At 40.3% G+C, this 20,097-nt stretch overlaps 1 protein-coding gene across 7 annotated transcripts in view; it reads left to right on the forward strand.

Annotated features, from left to right (window-relative positions):
• Positions 1–20,097, forward strand: part of LOC125461272 (receptor-type tyrosine-protein phosphatase T) — a 1,279,761-nt gene that overhangs the window by 523,430 nt on the left and 736,234 nt on the right. For all 7 annotated transcript variants that reach the window (XM_048549829.2, XM_048549830.2, XM_048549831.2 and 4 more), the window contains 2 exons: positions 1,683–1,954; positions 6,306–6,387. In XM_048549829.2, coding sequence (XP_048405786.1) covers positions 1,683–1,954; positions 6,306–6,387 — 354 coding nt within the window. The remainder of the gene's footprint in view (positions 1–1,682; positions 1,955–6,305; positions 6,388–20,097) is intronic.

Genomic DNA, 20,097 nt, shown 5'->3' on the forward strand with positions numbered 1-20,097 from the left:
TAGGGGCATTTAAACAGTCCTTGGATAAGCATATGGATAATGATGGGATAGTGTCGGGGGAGGGACTTAGATTAGTTCACAGGTCGGCGCAACATCGAGGGCCGAATGGCCTGTTCTGCACTGTATTGTTCTATGTTCTATGTACCTTCAGTTGAATGTCAAAAATTACTATGGGATAAATTGCCCCCCAGTGTGTGTTGTAATGTTCTTGACTTTATAAATCCAGTGTATTAACTTGCTGGTGGTAACTCCAGATTGCTAGAAAGATCCTGTTGGACATTTAGAACAAAATTTAACGTACAAATTCTTTTTTTTCCTCCAAGCGTTGGATTGTTGGCAAATGATTACTTATCATAATAAGCAGCTAAAAATTCTACCTGCTAGTCTAATGACTGCATTTCTTTTATTGTTTCAAAGATCTATTCAGAACAGGCTGGGATAATTTACTGAATAATGAAGAAGCTGGAATACAATTAACCTGATCCTAGCTCTGAGATTACATTACATAGTTCTGATGGTAGTTTATTAATGATATTAATCAACAAAGCCAAAGGGGAGGTTGATTAAAAAAAGTTATAACACTTAAATATTCATTCATATTGACCCCTGCTGCGACGCTATTACTAAAATGAAATGAATAGTGCAAGCTGAAATATTTTATCGGATGCTTACAGAATAATTCAAACAAAACTGAAAATACTGTTTTACTTGACAAATGCTTTTACAGAAGTAATGCACAAATTAATTACACACGTTACCTAAGAATTTGAGAAATTATTGAGTTCTTCAAAATGATAGTTTTAATAATGAGACTTGTTTTTACTGCTTCTTCATTTGTATGATTAAACTATAAATTGTATGTTTTGAAGAAGCAGAGAAAGCATGAATTATTAAGAGTGTAATTTCTTGTGCTATTCTTAAATCTAATCCACTTATGTTTCTACCCTCACTAGTTTGCAATTATATGTATGGCTGAAGGCTTTCCAATGAACTGACCTTGTCGCATTAGATATAATTTGATACAAGTTTTTTTTGCTCCAACAGATGTTGGGGAATATGTACAATTTTACCTTGATAAGGTAAAAATGAGAATGAGTGGGTAGTGTAGGAGGAGAACATAGCAGACTTCAAACATCAAAAGGTGAATTAAAAGTAAAATATTGTTGACATGCTAATATGGCAATTGAATACCGCAAATGTAATTTAGTTATATAGTTACAGAAAATGGAGTTTGGCTCTCACATGATCTTTGGAAGTGCAAATCTGCACAATGAAATAAATTTGCAGAATTTTCTCTTTTTGGATCAATTGTTATCCTGCATGCTCACTCATGGAGGTATTTTTGTCAATTTTCAGAAACTTTTCCTGAATCTATTAAAATAATTAATGGATTGAATAATAATATTCAAACTTAAAGAGATGCAGGTGGAAATTGGTGTTTGGTAGGTTTTCTGCATTTGGTGCCTCCATAATAATGTGCAAGAATTAAAAATCATGGCAGACCATTGAATCAGCTGTAAATTTCAAGATTGATTGTGAGCCAATATAATGGATTGCTTGATCTCCTAAATGTTTTCATATTATTTTCAATGCATGCATTATTAACTCGAGCAAAATTGGTTGAACCAAACTTTTGAGTTGAACTCCATTATGCTAACTTGTAAAAATATTTGTACTTTTAGGTTCCTTTATGATGGTGAACAGCTCTGGACGGATCTCAGGACAGAAGGCTCATCTATTATTGCCCATATTAAAAGAGAATGACACACACTGCATAGACTTTCATTATTTTCTGTCAAGCAAAGACAGATCAAGCCCTGGAGCTTTAAATGTTTATGTGAAAGTTAATGGTGGACCTCAAGGAAATCCTGTATGGAATGTGTCTGGGATAGTTACTGAAGGATGGATTAAGGCAGAACTGGCTATTAGCACATTTTGGCCAAACTTCTATCAGGTAAGGTTACAGAAGAATGATACTGTATTAACAGGTTCTGTTACTGGAGCCTGTGTGCAGTTTCACTTGCCAGCATTGCTATCTTGTCAGTTTAGTTGATGGAACTAAATGACTGTTCATGAAGTAAAAGGCAACAATGTAGGGAGAATCATTTATGGTCTGCTCCAGTGTGGTTTCTGACAGCTGGCACAGAGGGGCATGGCAAAGACTTACAAACAATTCAGCAACCCACTCTTTGCTTTTCAGTTTGTTTATGATTGAGGAAAAGGAAAGATGACTTTTTATTTTAAAAATTATATTGTACCTGCTGAATTAAGTTATAGCCAATTGCTCCACAGTGATTCAAATAACTGATTCTGTCAAAGATTCCAGGCCGACACAATTGAATCAAGCCTTGTTCACACCAGAGTGGGCATACATTGAAGCATATTAGAATGGAAAAAGCAAAAGCAGTAGTATGCCACTTGTTGGATGGCCAAAGCTTCAAGATCACGACAATATACAAGACAAAGTAGCCTGCTTATTTGGCATCTCATTCACCACCACCTTCAACTTGCACCTCCTCTATCACAGAGGCACAGTGACTGCAGTGTGTGTCATCTGCAAGCCGGCCTGCGTTGATTTAGCTTGCAAGAATAATAAGCTTCCCTTTGTACTTGCACATTTACCTTGTGTTTCATGCAGGAAGGCACACAGACCTTTTGCGTCTCAGTTTTGCAATTTCATGCTATTTAGACAATATGCTTTTGAATTCTGATCAGAAATCCGCCAATGTGGTATACTGCATCCACTGTACCCGTTGTGGTTTCCTCTACATTGGGGAAACCAAGCGGAGGCTTGTGGACCACTTTGCAGAACATCTACATTCGGTTCGCAAAATACAACTGCACCTCCTAGTCGCGAACCATTTTAACTCCCCCTCCCATTCTTTAGACGACATGTCCATCATGGGCCTCCTGCAGTGCCATAATGATGCCACCCAAAGGTTGCAAGAACAGCAACTCATATTCCGCTTGGGAACCCTGCAGCCCAATGATATCAATGTGGATTTCACAAGCTTCAAAATCTCCCCTCCCCCCACTGCATCCCAAAACCAGCCCAGCTTGTCCCCGCCTCCCTAATCTGTTCTTCCTCTCACCTATCCCTTCCTCCCACCTCAAGCCGCACGTCCATTTCCTACCTACTAGCCTCATCCCGCCCCCTTGACCTGTCCGTCCTCCCTGGACTGACCTATCCCCTCCCTACCTCCCCACCTATACTCTCCTCTCCACCTATCTTCTCCTCTATCCATCCTCAGTCTGCCTCCCCCCTCTCCCTATTTATTTCAGAATCCTCTCCCCATCTCCCTTTGCTCATGAAGCGTCTCGGCCTGAAACGTCAGCTTTTGTGCTCCTAAGATGTTGCTTGGCCTGCTGTGTTCATCCAGCTCCACACTTTGTTATCTCCATACTTTTGTATTCTTCTTGCTAAAACGGACAATTTTATATTTTCCTATATTACCCAATTTAGAGTCACAGATTCATAGAGCTGTATAGCATGGAAACAGACCCCTTGGTCCAACTCATTCATGCTGACCAGATATTCCAAATTAATCCGGTTCCATTCCCAGCATTTGGCTCTTATCCCTCTTCAACCCCTCCTAATCATAATCCAGATGCCTTTTAAATGTTGTAACTGTACCAGCCTGTGCTACTTCCTCTAGCAGATCGTTCTATGCACACACCATCCTCTGTGTGAAAAGGTTGCCCCTTAGATCCTCTTTCAATCTTTCCCATCTCATCTAAAACCTATGCCCTCTAGTTTTGAACTCCCCTATCCTGGGGAAAAGATCTTGCCGATTTACCCTATCCATGGCCCTCACGATTTTATAAACATCTATAAGGTCACCCCTCAGTGTCTGATGCTCAGGGAAAATTACCCCAGACTATTCCGCCTCCCCTGCAGCTCAAACCCTCCAACTCTGGCAACATCCTTGTGAGCCATTCCTGATCTTTTTAAAGTTTCACAACATCCTTCCTATAAACAGAAAGACCGGAATTGATTGCAATATTCCAAAAGTGGCCTAACCAATGTCCTGCACAGCCTCAACATGACCTCCCAGCTCCTATGCTCCATGCAGTGACCAATAAAGGCAAGTGCACAGTCTTCAGTATCCTGCCTGCACACAATTCTGCTTTCAAGGAACTATGAAACTGCACTCCCAGGTCTATTTATTCAGCAACACTCCTTCAGTCCTTACCATTGACTGTATAAATGCCACCCTGATTTGCCTTTCCAGAATGCAGCAGCTCACATTTATCTAAATTAAACTCCATTTGCCACTCCTCGGCCTATTGGCCCATCTGATCAAGATCCCGTTGAACTCTGAGGTAACCATCTTCACTGTCCACTACACCTTCAAGTTTGGTGTCATCTACAAACATATTAACCATACCTCCTATGCTCACATCCAAATCATTTATATAAATGATGAAAATCAGTGCCCCCAGAAATGATGGTTATGACACACCACTGGTCACAGGTATCCAGTCTGAAAAGAGTCCTCTGCCACTGCTGTTTGTCTTCTATCTTTGAACCAGTTCTGTATCCAATTAGCTAGTTCTCCCTGTACTCTGTGTGATCTAACCTTGCTAACCAGTCTACCGCGAGGAACATTTTCAAGTATCTTATTGAAACCCATCCAGATCACATGCATTGCTCTGCCGCCCCTCAATCTTCTTCATTACTACCTCAAAACATCTAAATCAAGTTAGTGAGAGATGATTTCCCATGCACAAAGCCATGTTCACTATCTGTAATTAGCCCTTGCCATTCCAAATACATGCAAATCCTGCCCCTTTGAATTCCTTCGAACAATTTGCCCACCACTGATGTCAGACTCATCGGTCTATGGTTCCCTGGCTTTTTCTTACCACCTTTCTTAGATAATGACACAACATTAGCCAACCTCTACTCTTCTGGCACCTCACCTGTGGCTATGGATAATACAAATGTCTCAACAAAGGGCCCAGCAAACACTTCCCTAGCTTCCCACAGCGTTCTAGAGTACACCTGATCAGGTCTCATGGATTTATCCACCTTTATGCATTTTAAGACGTTCAGCACCACTTATTCTGTAATATGGACATCTTTCAAAATGTCACTATTTCCCCATGTTCTTTATATTCCATATCCTTCTCCACAATAAACACTGATGCAAAATACTTGTTAGTATCTTCCCCCATCTTCTGCAGTTCCACGTATTGCTTATCTTTGAGGGGCCCTATTCCCTCCCTAATTATCCTTTTTTCCTTAATGTATATGTAGTATCTGTTTGGATTCTCCTTAAGCCTATTTGCCAAAGCTATATCTTGTCCCCATCCTGATTTCCGTCTCCCCTGTTTTTGGATAAAGGAGTTACAATGTTACCTTGCAACATAGTGGGAACGTCCCTAAATCCAAGGAAAATAAAACCAATCCATCAACTGTTTCACTTGTCACTTCTTCTAAGAACCAAAGATGAAGCCCATCTAGATTCTGAGACTATTTGCCTGCAACTCCATCAATTTGCTGATTTACTTTCCTGGTGATTGTGATTTTCTTGAATTCTTCCATCCCTTCCATTTCCTGATTTTCAGCTACTTCTGGGATTTTACTTGTATCCTTTTGAGAAGACTGATGCTAAATATGCTAGTTAATTAATCCAATAACTCCTCCTTTTCCATTATTAGTTATTTAGAATTGCTTCCAAAAGCGGTTCTTCAGTTCCGGAAGAGAGTCACATCAGACGCAAAATAAAAATTCTCTTTCTCTGCCTACAGAAGCTGCCAGACCTGCTGAGTTTCTCCAGCATTTGAGGTGTTTGTTCCACATTCTGTTCACTTCCTGTTCTCTCAGGAAGGCTAAAAGTGGTGGGAAAATTAAAGAAATTGAAGCATAGATTAGCTAGCACCTAATTGAATGATAGTTCAAATTTGAGAGGTCTACTGTATTTGCTATAGCTTTCTGAGGTAACATACAATCTTCTGAAAAGCTAATTACACTGTGTATTTTGGTATCATTTATATACATGAATTTATTTTCCCAGTAATCAAGTCCAAATGGTTGATGCCAGATTGCATGCTACAAAATTTTGTAGATTCTCAATGTGATATCTTTTTTTTATAAAACCTAATAGATTGTGATAAAAGGTAAATAAACAGTACTGTGCTGTGTTGATTTAGTGTATTGGATTAATATCTCATACGGAAGTAAGTGATTCATATTAGGATTTGACTTCAATATTAGACTTTGTTATTAGACTTTATTAATTTGACAGCATATTAAGGAAAAGGGATTTTAATTTATTCATCACTGATTTTTGCTATTTCAGGTTATTTTTGAATCTGTTGCTTCAAAGGGCCATCCTGGATACATTGCAATAGATGAAGTTAGAGTACTCGCTCATCCATGCAGTAAGTAATGACAACAAAAATGTCATAAAAGAATTTGTAATGACTGCCTGGAAATTAAAGTTTTTGACCTTCAAATATTAATGTACATACATTGTTCATTGCTGACATTTACATCTAGTGATTATCTGTACAGCTGCACTCAATGATAGATATTTTGGTGATGTCATTACAGTATCCTGAAACCTGTTTATCCAATTGTTAATATTTTCTTGATAGCCCACTAAAAATAAAATCAGGCCTGGATTTTGAAAACCATGTTGAACCAAAGGCACTTAGTACTGATCACAAAATCTAATGGCCTGTATGGTGAGAACTTCACCTCTTCTTTTGGGTGGTGAATTATATCCCTGTTCATGGGAATTCTCAACATCAGACTGTAGTGATGATGTCAAGCTGTCAAGCAGCCAATCACATTAAACTACATCAAATCACATTTTTCTAAAATATTGACACACAGCAAAAAAAGTTCAGACTTTTATAGGAGGTTTAACCTTGAAGCTGAAATGTCATCAATAAATTTAATGAATAAGAGATTTAAAAGATAATTTCAAATATTCAGTAATTAGGACAAGGTTTTATAATTGTAAATTATATTCTCAGGTCCAGATTAGTTATTCAGCAGTAGCTTTACTTGAAATCAGAGTTGTGCCAAATTGCATGACTAGGACTAGAGAAAAGCTCTTAAATTGCATAATGTGTTGGGAGGGGTAGGGGGGCGAATGGATTCACTTGCATGTAAAATTAGAAAATCAGAAGTAACAGAGAAAGTAGAATTGCAGGTTAGTGATGGAGTTCATTGTTTCCAGAAAATAATAAGAAGGTACAGAATATATCAATGCCATATTGCGCTAACCAACTGTAAGAGTGTAGGGAAACTTGATAATAGAACAAGCTTAAAGGCTTTCTTTCTTAAGGCATAAAGCATTTGGAACAAGGTAGCAAACTGATGATGCAAATTGAGGTAACTAAATATTATCTCATAGCCATGGCGGGAAAATTATTACAAGGAGATCAAAATGGAAACTTAATATTCTGGGGTATTTGAACTTGCAGAGAGATAATAGGGATTGAAAAGGTAGTGGGTAGCACTGTGTTGGTAAGAGATGAAATAAGAACAGTTGTGATCTAGGCTCAGATCACGTCGAGCCCATTTTGGTGGAAGTAAAAAGATAGCAACGAAAAGAAGACAGTGGCAGGAGTGCTTCACAGACATGCAAATAGTTATCACTATAAGGTCATAACTCAACAAATAATTGGAGCATGTAAAAATAATTGAGCAATAATCATAGGTTACTTTAATTTTTATGTTGATTGGGTTAATCAAATTGGAAAGGTTAACAATGACAACAAATTCATAGAGTGCATTATGGATAGTTCGCTGGAGCAATATATCATGGAGCCAACTAGGCAGCAGGCTATGTTAGTTCTGGTAGTGGGTAAAGAAGTAGATTTAATAAATTACATCTGAGTAATAGATCCCCTAGGAAGTGGTGATCATAACACATTAGAATTTAATATTCAGTTCAAGAGTGACAAATTTAGAGCAGAAACAAACTGTGTTTAACCTTAAGCAAATTGCAATGAAATGAGGATTATTGTACAGATGTGAAGGTTTTGTGAATTGGGAGGCAGGAAAATAGAAATTGTTGGTGGTGGGGAAAAGAGTTTGTGGCTCCTTTAGGGGCAAGGTTTTTTTTGCGCTTAGAGATTTTGAATAAAAGTATGTCTGTGAGCAGCACCTGGAGGCTGCTAGTACAGAAAGCCTCAAAAAGTGAAACGGCTGTATCAAATAAGAAAGCCTTACAGGTGGCAGGCAAAACAGCAATCTTGTTATGATGAACACAGCAGGCCAGGCATCACAACAAGTTTGAATTTGGCCAGTTAATTTAAAAAAGCACCTTGATACAGAAAGCCAACAGAATTTAAATCTGATGGTGTTGACAACTTCAAACCAGTCTTACATAGGATATGGTACTATGTCATTTCGAGTAGAAAGATGAGGGTATATTTGAAAATCAAGATACAGCTAACTGCCATCCAAAAGAGTGAGCGAACATTCAGCTGCAGTGAAAAAGAAGTTTAAGCCTGGCTCTCACAAACTCCATAAGCTCTCTGAAAAGACTCATCAAAAGTGCATGGCAGTTTACATTAAAGACCTCATTGACGAAATTGCGGAGTAACCCTTCTAATAGCAGATTTGGCAGAAGAAAGGCATTTGCAGCAGAAAGTTGCAGAAGCCATACAGACACTGCAAGTTTGGATAGAGTTAAGTTTTAATTTATTGTTTTCTTATTAAAGGGGCTTATGTAAATTGGACTTGTGTTTATTTGAAAAGCATTCTGTGAGAATTTAGCTTTGTTAGGGAATAGTTAGTCCTCACGGGAAATTGTTTGGTTTGTGAGTAATTCTGTTAATTTGTTCATTGTTAAGTCAAATAAATAAATTGTTTCTTCTTATTTTTAAAGTGAAGATCAGGGATTGTCTTTCTTTTAACAGATCTTGAGGGGCAAGGTGAGCTTCTCCAGGTGTTTCGGGGGTATTTATTATAAGGGAACACCTACTCCTGTTATAACAGATTGGGGGTTGTATTTTAGTTTACTTGTCAGATGGAATTCGGCTATTTCCCCTCCCTCCCCCCACCCCACCTCTCTGTATCAGGATAGTTAGCTAAAGTGAAATAGGTGGGTAGATTAGCAGGAATGACAGTAAGCAAATGTAGCAGACATTTGAGGAGGCAACCCATGACTCTCAACAAAAATACATCCCAGTAAGGGGGAAAATTTAGAAGAGAGGGAGAAACCATACAAGGCTAATTAAGGAAGTTAATGAGAGTATTAAGTTGAAAGAAAGAGCGTATAAGAAGGCCAAAGTCAGTGATACTCCTAAGAGTAGGATTGAATCCCATAAAGGAGATCTAAAACAATAAGGACAGGGAAAATAAACTGAGAGCAAAACGGTGAGAAACTGACAGGGAGAGCTTCTTTAAATTTATAAGATGGAAAATAGAGGTCTAAGTGAATATACGCCTCAGAGAATGCATTTGGGGAGATGGTTATGGGGAGCAAAAGAATGGCAGAGGAGTTAAACAGATATTTTGCTTTAGTCTGCATGGCACATTAATGCAAATGAAACTAGGAAAGAATTAATTCTCATCACCAACAGTAAAAAAAAAGTAGTATTAGACAAATAAATGGGACAAAGGCAAATATGCCCCTGATGGCTTGAATCCTGAGATCCTAAAAGAGGAAGCTACAAAGACAATGACTACATCAGTTTCCAAAAGATCTTGGAATCATGAGAAGTACCAGAGGATTGGAAAAGTGCTAATGTGACACCCCTATTCAATAAAGGAAGGAGGCAATAAGTGGGTAACCATAGGCTGATTAACCTAACATGTCCTGTTGGAAATGTATTAGAATCAATTGTTGAGCAAGTAGTAGCAGAACATTTGGAAAGTCCTAATCTAATCAAGCAAGGTCATCACGACTTCATGAAAAGGCAATCATGACTGAATAATTTATGGGTTTTTTTGAGGAGGTCTCAACCAGAATGAATAGAGGCAACAAGCAGATTTGTTGTTTCTGGATTTCCAGAAGGCATTCAAAAAGACACCTCACAAAGATTTACGTCATAAGATAAAAAGCCCATGGTGTTGAAGGTAGGTGGTTTGCATGGGCAGGTAACAGTAAGTTAGGATAGGGGGTTTTATTTCAGGTTGGCAACCTGCGACCAATGAGACTCTACAGGGATCAGTGCTAGGAGGATGGAAGTGAATGCACTGCAGCCACATTTGCAGATGACGCAAAAATAGGTGGAAAGGCAAGTTATGAGAGAGGTACAAAGTTTATGGAGAGATTGATTGGTTAAATAGTGTGCAAAAGTTGACAAATGGATAATAATGTGGGAAAATGTGGCAAAGTTCATTTTGGAAGGGACAACAAAAGAACAGAATGTTAAAGGGAGAACAACTGCAAAAAGCTGCAACACAAATAGACTTGGGTACTTGTGCAAGAAACACAGAAAGCCAACATACAGGTACAGCAGGTAAGCAGGAAGGCTAATGGAATGTTGGCCTTATTTCAAGGAGGTTAGAGTCAAAAATTAGCAAAGCCTTACTGTAACTGTACAAGGTGCTGGAGAGACCACAACTGGAATACCGGACCCAAAACGTTAACTTTGTTTTCTCTTCCACAGATGCTGCCAGACCTGCTGAGCTTTTCCAGCAACTTTGTTTTTGTTCTGGAGTACTGTGAGCTGTTTTGGTCCATTTATTTGAGGAAAAATACCATTTCATTGGAGGCAGTTTAGAAGAGGTTCAATAGGATGATCCCTGGCATGGAAGGATTGCCTTATGAGCAAACACTGAACAGCCTGGGACTTTACTGAAGAAGGAGCTCGACCCAGCATATCAACATTCCTGCTCCTTCGATGCTGCCTGGCCTGCTGTGTTCTTCCAGCTCCACACTGTGTTATCTTGGGACTTCACTCATTGCAGTTTACAAAAATGAGAGGTGATCTAATTGGAATATACAGAATTCTTAAGGAACTTTACAGGGTAAAAGCAAGAAGAATGTTTCCCCTCATGGGAGAGTCTAGGAGCAGACAACAAAGTTTCAGAATAAAGAGGTGCAAATTTAAGACTGAAATGAGGAGGAATTTCTTTCCCGATAGGATTGTCTTTGGGACTCCTTGCCAAAGAGAGCTGTGGGAGCAGACTCCTTGTGTATATTTAATGCAGAGATAGACAAATGATCATTCAGGGAACCGAGGTTTTGGGGGAAAGGCAGCAAAGTGAATATGAGGCATCTCAGTCAGCCATATTCCTATTGAATGGTGGAGCAGGCCAGAGGGCTGAACAACCTACTGCTGTTTCTCTGGGCCACCAGTAAAAACCTAGTTATAGCGAAGTGGACACGATATATAATATCTGTTTTTTAAAGAAAGGTAATGTGAGTGTGGAGGGGTGGAATTTTTCACCCAGTCAATTGATTTCAATGATTACTCATTTTGAGGCATTGGAGAGGTATTCCACAGTCAGCCTATGCCAGAGCAGTGAATGACAAACCACAATTTCACAATTTCCACATTAATTTGCACTTGTGCTGAACCCTGAAGTTCCAGTCAGATGCAGAAAGGAAATGACTAAGTGCACTAACAGTTCACCTTTACAAAGCCCTGAATTATGGACAAAAATGTCTGATAAGGTTCTCTTTGTATAAGACAGGAGATAGTATTTAATATTTATGTTAAAGCCAGTAATCAGTAATGGATGTAGACATTCTGTTTAATATGTTAGTTTAGGAAAACATTCCAAATTCTTGGTTCAATTTGGAATTTAAAAAAATCACTGACAACAATTATGCATGGTTTAAAAATTAAAATCACTATTACAGCACAGCAGGCTTGATATTGGCTAAGACAGTGGTGAGATTAAGTAAGACTTGATACCCAAGAGAGTGCAGACTTTGTTGTAGATTTAATTTCTTGAAAGTGGATAGAATTTACTCAGTTGATATTTATGAAGGCAGACAAGAAGAATCTGATTTTAAGCAACATGAACGAGAGAACTAAAATGTACCTGGAGAGAGGAACTGTAATTGGAAAAACAGCTATTCCAGTGAGAGCAGTATTGGTCAGCTGATTGTCAAGCTGCAGCTGAGCTTTCCAGTCCCTAGACCTTGTAAAGACATTTCATGCTGGGAATAAATAGATTCCAACATAGCGAGTTTTGAGAAGATTTGTAGCTCAGGTTGAGGTTCTGGATGTGAGTTTGCTTGCTGAGCTGGAAGGTTAGTTTTCAGACGTTTCGTCACCATTCTAGGTAACATCATCAGTGAGCCTCCGACGAAGCGCTGGTGTTATGTCCCGCTTTCTATTTATCTGTTTAGGTTTCCTTGGGTTGGTGATGACATGACCCACTATCACTCATATCCTTACATACAGATGAGGAAGGACACCACTTTGATTGGGACAACACATCCATCCTAGGACAAGTCAAACAGAGACATGCACAAGAATTCCTAGAAGCGTGGCATTCCAACCGGAACTCCATCAACAAACACATTGATTTGGAGCCAATCTACCATCCTCTGAGAAAAAGAACAGGAAATGACATCACCAATGCAGGAAATGACATCACCAACCCAAGGAAACCTAAACAAATAAATAGAAAGCGGGACATAACACCAGCGCTTCATCGGAGGCTCACTGATGATGTTACCTAGAATGGTGACGAAACGTCTGAAAACTAACCTTCCAGCTCAGCGAGCAAACTCACATCCAGATTCCAACATAAGCCATATCAAAAGTGGTCAGACTGTATACAATCTATCCATTAAGAATCTATGGAGTCAGTCATGTAAAATCTTGACTTGTAGAGAGCTAAGTATGGAAATAAGCAAACATATTCTTTTCCAATTTGTTCTATTAGATCTTATGTCAAGTATAGCCTAGATCAATTCAGAGAGTTGGGATGCACATCCTTTCATTTTAGAGGCAAGAATGCTTGCATTGAGCAGAGCTAACAATAAGAGGAGTGATTAGGTGATGGGACGTTTGTATTTTTAAAAAGGGAAAAGGAAAGATTGAGGGAGGTAGGAAATCTTACACTTTTGAAGGCCTGGGGGAGAAAAAAAAAAAAAATAATTAGTTGAAAATATGCATCAACAATAAGTTCTAACTGAAGTGATACTGAATGCTTGGACATCTCTGTTGGAATTCTGAAGAAAACTTGTTTAAATTGAATGATCTTTAGCTGTTTAATAGAACATAGAACATAACATAGAACATAGAACAGTACAGCACAGAACAGGCCCTTCAGCCCACAGTGTTGTGCCGACCATTGATCCTCATCCTAATCAACACCATTTGTCCATTATCTGATCAGTAGTGGAGATGATCACTTGATTCCTCTGTTTCGTACCATCTCTAATTTAATAAAGCTAAATAGACCTGCTTGCAGAAAGATAAAGACAAGGATTAATTAAGTGGCTAAAAACATTCATACCATACAAATGCCAGGCAACAACTCTCCAACAAGAACAAATCTAACCATTTTCCTTCGACGTTAAGCTGTATTACTTTCACCAGATCCTCACCATTAGAGTAATTGATTTTACCAGTATCCGTAAACTTAAGCAGATTAGTCATATGCATACTCTGGCTACAAGAGGAGGTCAGAGGCTGGGAATTCTCACACACTGATTCGACAAAGGCTATTCACCTTCTACATAGCACAAAACAGGTTTCTAGTGGAGCATCCCCACTTATTTGTAATGATTACAGCTCCAGTAACATTTAAGCGCAACATGATCCAGGAAAAATGAGCCAATTGGCACCAAATTCAACCACTTCTACAACCACTGACACACAGCTCACTGACTCAACTTGTCAGGTCTCTTTCAATAAAATTTATTCAAAACAAAACAACCTGAGCACATGCGAGCACCATCAGCTGTACCTCATCCTCCAAGTCACTGCAATACAAGCTGGGGAACATTATTTCTATTTCTTCAAAGTTGAAGAATTCCTGTCTACCAACAAGAATTGTCATAGCTCATGGTGTCAAGCAGTCACTGCTGAATTCACATGAGCAATTAGGAATGGCAACAAATGATGCTTATTTGTTTTTGATGAAGAAACAAAAATTCAAAAGCTATCAATTCAATATTCGGGATTAGTATTGAATCACTGATATAATGTTGCAGAAAGAAGCCAATTGTGATGGCATCACCTCTTCGAACAATCATTAGTTTATTGCCAGTTTCCTGCATTTTTCCATCCCCTTGCGTCCCCTTTCTATTCAAATAATCATCTTATACCCTCTTGAATGCCTAAATTGAGCTAGGCTCCACCTCATTTCTAGATCATGCATTCCATACTCTTACTACTCGCTGAGTGAAAAAGCTTGCTTCTCACATCATCCTCAATTCTTCCGGACATCGCTTCAAATGTATGCCTCTCTCATTCTTGTTCCTCTTGCAAATGGGAACAGCTTCTCCCTCTCAATTCTATCCAGCCTGCTCATGGTTTTGAAAACCTCTATCAAATCTCCTCTCAGCTGCCTACTCTCCATGAAGAAGCCCCAATTTCTTCAATCTATCTTCATAACTGAAGTTTCTCATTACTGGAACTATTCTTATAAGACATTTCTGTGCTCTCTCCAACACATTCAGACTTTTCCTATAGTTTGAGGTCTGACAAACATATACAAGTTCAACATCACCTGCTTATTATTGTATTCAATGTTTCTATTAATAAAGCAAAGGACACAGAATACTTCATTAACTGTTCTTGACATTTTTCCCACCACCTTCAATGATCTATGCACATATACATCCAACCCATCTGCTCCTGCACCCACTTTAGAATTTTACCCCCATTTTGTATAATTTTTAATGTTTCTTTCTACCGAAATGCATCACCTGACACTTCTGTACGTGGAGGTCATCTACCACAATTCTCCCTCCTCCACAAACTTGCCAAAGACATTACGGAATTTCACACCACCTTCTTAACAGTTTACAATTCTTCCAAGCTCTGTGTCTCTGAAAACTTTGAAACTGGCTTTTGCAAATCAAGACCTAGATGTCATTAATAGACATCAGGAAAGGAAAGGGCCCCATGACCTATTCCAGGAGAATTCTACTACAAACCTTCCTCCTGCCCAGAAAGGATCCATTCATCATTACTCTTGGTTTCCTATCACTGAGCCAATTTTGTATCCATGTTGCTACTGTCCCTTTTATACCATGACCTATAAGTTACCTCTCAGGTCTTGTGTTGGCGCCATGTTTAAAGGTAAAGGTAAAGTTGCTATTGTCCTACCAAACCATAGGGTTGCTCTCTCATTTGAGAGAGATAACTGGTGGTGATTAAACCTCAGAGTCACCATGCTTCAGGCAAGGAGGGATGTTGAGAAGCAAAGTCCTTCAAGTTGACCTCAGTCAGGTCAAAAATTAAACCCATATCTAGCCAACTGAATTAACTGAGTCCCATGTACTAAACTGTATTAATCAACTTACCTTTTTTCAGGTGACTGTTAATTCTATCCCAAGTAATTGTTTCTGGAATCTTCCTCACCACTGAAATTAAACTGCTGGTCTGAATTGCTGACATTATCTTTACAACCTGTTTTGAACAATGCAGTTATGTTTGAAATTCTCCAGCCCTTTATGCCTCTCCACAGTCCAGGGAAGACTAGAAAATTGTGGCTGGTGTACTTGCAATTCCTACCCTCACTTCTTTCAAAATCCTTAGGTGCATCTCATTTGGTCCCAGGACCTTATCAACTTGAAATGCTAACAATCTATCCAACATTTCTTCCTTGTTAATTTTGATCCCTTCTAGTAATAGAGCTTTTTTTCCTCTCTCTCTCTCTTTCTGTCACCATGGCATGGCCAGAATTCTCTTTTGTAGAGAAAGATGCAGAAGTTATTCATTTAACACCTCTGCCATGCCCCAAACTCCATGTGTAAATTCTCTTTTTGGTCACTGTTTCACCACCTTCCTTCTTTAACCACTCTTTTACTCTTTATATGCACGTAGAAGACTTTGGGATTATCCTTCATTTTAACTGTCAGTCTTTTCTCATAGATCCTCTTTGCTCCTCCCATTTGCTTCTTCACCTACCCCCTAAACCTCAGTATTCTTGTTGATTGTTGATTGTACATTCCTCCCTTACACCGGTCACGAGCACCTTTTCTTTTCTGTTATTAGTTTCTAACCCCTTTGCAATTCAAGAATCTCTGGATTTATTTGCATTACCTTTCCCAAATGAGGGAGTATTTCTTGTTTGTACCTGAACCATCTGCTTTTTGAAGATAGCCCATTGCTTGGTTACTGTTTTTTTTTCCTGCCAAGTACTAGTTCTAATCAATTCTGTTTGGCTCGGCTCCGCTGTTGCCACATTGAAGTCAGCTCTCCACCAACTGAGTATTCTCACTTTAGATTGTTGCACTTTATTCTCTATCACCATCCTGAATCTTATGATCATAGTCTCCTCAATGTTCTCCAGTGACACTTGGTTCATTTGGTCCACCTGATTTCCAAGAACCAGATGCAGCAATGCATCCTTTCATGTGTTTTCATAAGAGTTGTAATGAATGTGATGATAAATTCGGGGTTGGTAGGGTGGTGGAAGAAGCTGGTCTTGCCAGAAGCCCTCCAATATAATAAGGTTTTCCTTTGCACGACAAAAGGGAGTGAAACTGGACTTGGACAATGATACAAATCAGATGGTATCACCTAACATACTCAACACTGGATGATCGTCAACTCTGTTGACTTCAATGTAAACCCCAACAGTTGACTAAAAGTGACTCTGTGTGTTTACATTATCTCCCAGATCTAATTTCACCCTCATACCGTACCAATCCTATTTCTACAGATATTTGGTATATGTGGAAACAATCTATTTTGATAGCAATCTCAGGAGATTTTGTTTTCAATCTCAACCAAATATTTGCTGAGGCAGACCTGAGAGGAACAGAAAACATAAACAGCTTGCAATCTGCCTCTCAAGGAAGCTGTTTCATTGCTAATGGTCCCTATCGACAGAATCCCTTGCTATAACTGAAGTTGTGCAATCAAACTTCACGGCTGGTGGATCCTCGTAGTTTTGATAGAAAGCTTTGGCTCAGAGAAGATATGCAAGTAATGTTGCTTTTATCAGCAAATATTGGAAACTTAGCAGAAAATAATTGATGTACTTTGCTGCAGTTATATTATTCCAAACATTAATGACAAAACCTGGTGTGAGAATTCATATGTGACAAAAAGACTATGCCGATTGGAGAATAGTCGCCTTCACTGGACATAGATTCAGAACTAACCAAAATAAAATCATGATAAATGCTTGTAATCAGTACATCTGATGAATAAAGGAAGAACATGAACATTTCAATGCTCTATTAAGAAGCTCCAACTACTTCCCCAGTGAAAGGCAAAATCTGTTGCACAAATAACATAAATATGATGTGAAATATGTGAACATATTTGTTTAGTTATTCATACTAAATGAAGTACTGAGAAGCCCAAGGTAAAATCTGAACAGTAGTCTTCCTTTTAATTTGCTCATAGTTAAAAGTAAAATATTACTGAAGAACAACACATATTTTTGCAACTTTCCCGCTAGCAATTGTTAGAACAGAATTACATCGTTTGGCAGTGATGAGCACTGCTGCCTCACATCACAGCCTTGGCTACGTGGAGTTAGCATGTTCTCCCTGTGTCTGCATGGATTCCCTCCAGATGCTCAACATTCCTCCCATAGTCCGAAGATATGCAGGTGATGAAGAGATAATGGGAACTGCAGATGCTGGAGAATCCGAGATCTGAAAGTGTGGAGCTGGTTGAACACAGCAGGCCAAGCAGCATCTCAGGAGCACAAAAGCTGATGTTTTGGGCCTAGACCCTTCATCAGAAAAGGGGGATGGGGAGAGGGTTCTGAAATAAGCAGGGAGAGAGGGGGAGGCGGACCGAAGATGGATAGAGGAGAAGATGGGTGGAGAGGAGAGTGTAGGTGGGGAGGTAGGGAGGGGATAGGACAGCCCAGGGAGGATGGACAGGTCAAGGTGGCAGGATGAGGTTAGTAGGTAGGAAATGGAGGTGCGGCTTGAGGTCGGAGGAAGGGATAGGTGAGACGAAGAACAGGTTAGGGAGGCGGGGACAAGCTGGGCTGGTTTTGGGATGCAGTGGGGGGAGGGGAAATTTTGAAGCTTGTGAAATCCACATTGATACCATTGGGCTGCAGGGTTCCCAAGCGGAATATGAGTTCCTGCAACCTTCGGGTGGCATCATTGTGGCACTGCAGGAGGCCGAGGATGGACAAGTTGTCTAAGGAATGGGAGGGGGAGTTAAAATGGTTCACGACTGGAAGGTGCAGTTGTTTATTGCGAACTGAGCAGTCCCCAAGCCTCCACTTAGTTTCTCCAATGTAGAGGAAGCCACAACGGGTACAGTGGATACAGTATACCACATTGGCGGATGTGCACGTGAACATCTGCTTGATGTGGAAAGTCATCTTGGGGCCTGGTATGGGGGTGAGGGAGGAGGTGTGGGGGCAAGTGTAGCACTTCCTGCGGTTGCAGGGGAAAGTGCCGGGTGTGGTGGGGTTGGAGGGGAGTGTGGAGCGGACAAGGGAGTCACGGAGAGAGTGGTCTCTCCGGAAGGCAGACAAGGGTGGGGATGGAAAAATGCCTTTGGTGGTGGGGGGTTGGATTGTGGATGGCGGAAGTGTCGGAGGATGATGCGTTGTATCCGGAGGGTGGTGGGGTGGCATGTGAGGATGAGGGGGATTCTCTTTTGGTTGTTATTGCAGGGGCGAGGTGTGAGGGATGAGTTGCAGGAAATGCAGGAGACATGGTCGAGGGTGTTCTCGACCACTGCTGGGGTAAGTTGCTGTCCTTGAAGAACGAGGACATCTGGGATGTACGGGAGTGCAATGCCTCATTCTGGGAGCAGATGCAGCGGAGGCGAAGGAACTAGGAATAGGGGATGGAATTTTTGCAGGAAGGTGGGTGAGAGGAGGTGTATTCTAGGTAGCTGTGGGAGTTGGTGGGCTTGAAATGGACATCGGTTTCTACGTGGTTGCCTGAGATAGAGACAGAGAGGTCCAGGAAGGTGAGGGATGTGTTGGAGGTGGTCCAGGTCACAAGCTTCAAAATCTCCCCTCCCCCCACTGCATCCCAAAACCAGCCCAGTTTGTCCCAGCCTCCCTAACCCGTTCTTCCTCTCACCAATCCCCTCCTCCCATTTCAAGCTGCACCTTCATTTCCTGCCTACTAACCTCATCCTGCCCCTTTGACCTGTCCGTCCTCCCCGGGCTGTCCTATCCCCTCCCTACTTCCCCGCGTATACTCTCCTCTCCACCTATCTTCTCCTCTATCTATCTTTGGTCTGCCTCCCCCTCTCTCCCTAATTATTTCAGAACCCTCTCCCATCCCCCTTTTCTGATGAAGTGTCTCGGCCCGAAACATCAGCTTTTGTGCTCCTAAGATGGGGCTTGGCAGTGTCAATGGGTAGCCTGCATGAGATACATGCTACTAGACTAGGTGGGATTGAGGTTCACAAGGAAGAGGTATTAGAAATCCTACAGAGAGTGAAGATAGATAAGTCCCCTGGGCTGGATGGGATTTATCCAAGGATCCTCTGGGAAGCCAGGAAGGAGATTGCCGAGCCTTTGGCATTGATCTTTAACTCGTCATTGTCTACAGGAATAGTGCCAGGTGACTGGAGGATAGCAAATGTGGTTCCCCTGTTCAAGAAGGGGAGTAGAGACAACCCTGGTAATTATAGACCAGTGAGCCTTACCTCAATTGTTGGTAAAGTGTTGGAAAAGGTTATAAGGGATAGGATTTATAATCATCTAGAAAAGAATAAATTGATTAGGGATAGTCAGCACATTTTTGTGAAGGGAAGGTCGTGCCTCACAAACCTTATTGAGTTCTTTGAGAAGGTGACCAAACAGATAGATGAGAGTAAACCGGTTGATGTGGTGTATATGGATTTCAGCAAGGCATTCGATAAGGTACCCCACAATAGGCTATTGCACAAAATGTGGAGGAATGGAATTGTGGGAGATATAGCACATGCTTCAAGACCATTTGCTTGAAACTGTCAACTTTAAGATGGGGTAAGCACTTCTGCCATTATGTGTCTGTTTGGGAAGCTTAACTTGTTTGACCCCACTGTCAAATACTGGGCCCAGTT

This window comes from Stegostoma tigrinum, chromosome 19, assembly GCF_030684315.1.
Source record: "Stegostoma tigrinum isolate sSteTig4 chromosome 19, sSteTig4.hap1, whole genome shotgun sequence".
Taxonomy (NCBI): domain Eukaryota; kingdom Metazoa; phylum Chordata; class Chondrichthyes; order Orectolobiformes; family Stegostomatidae; genus Stegostoma; species Stegostoma tigrinum.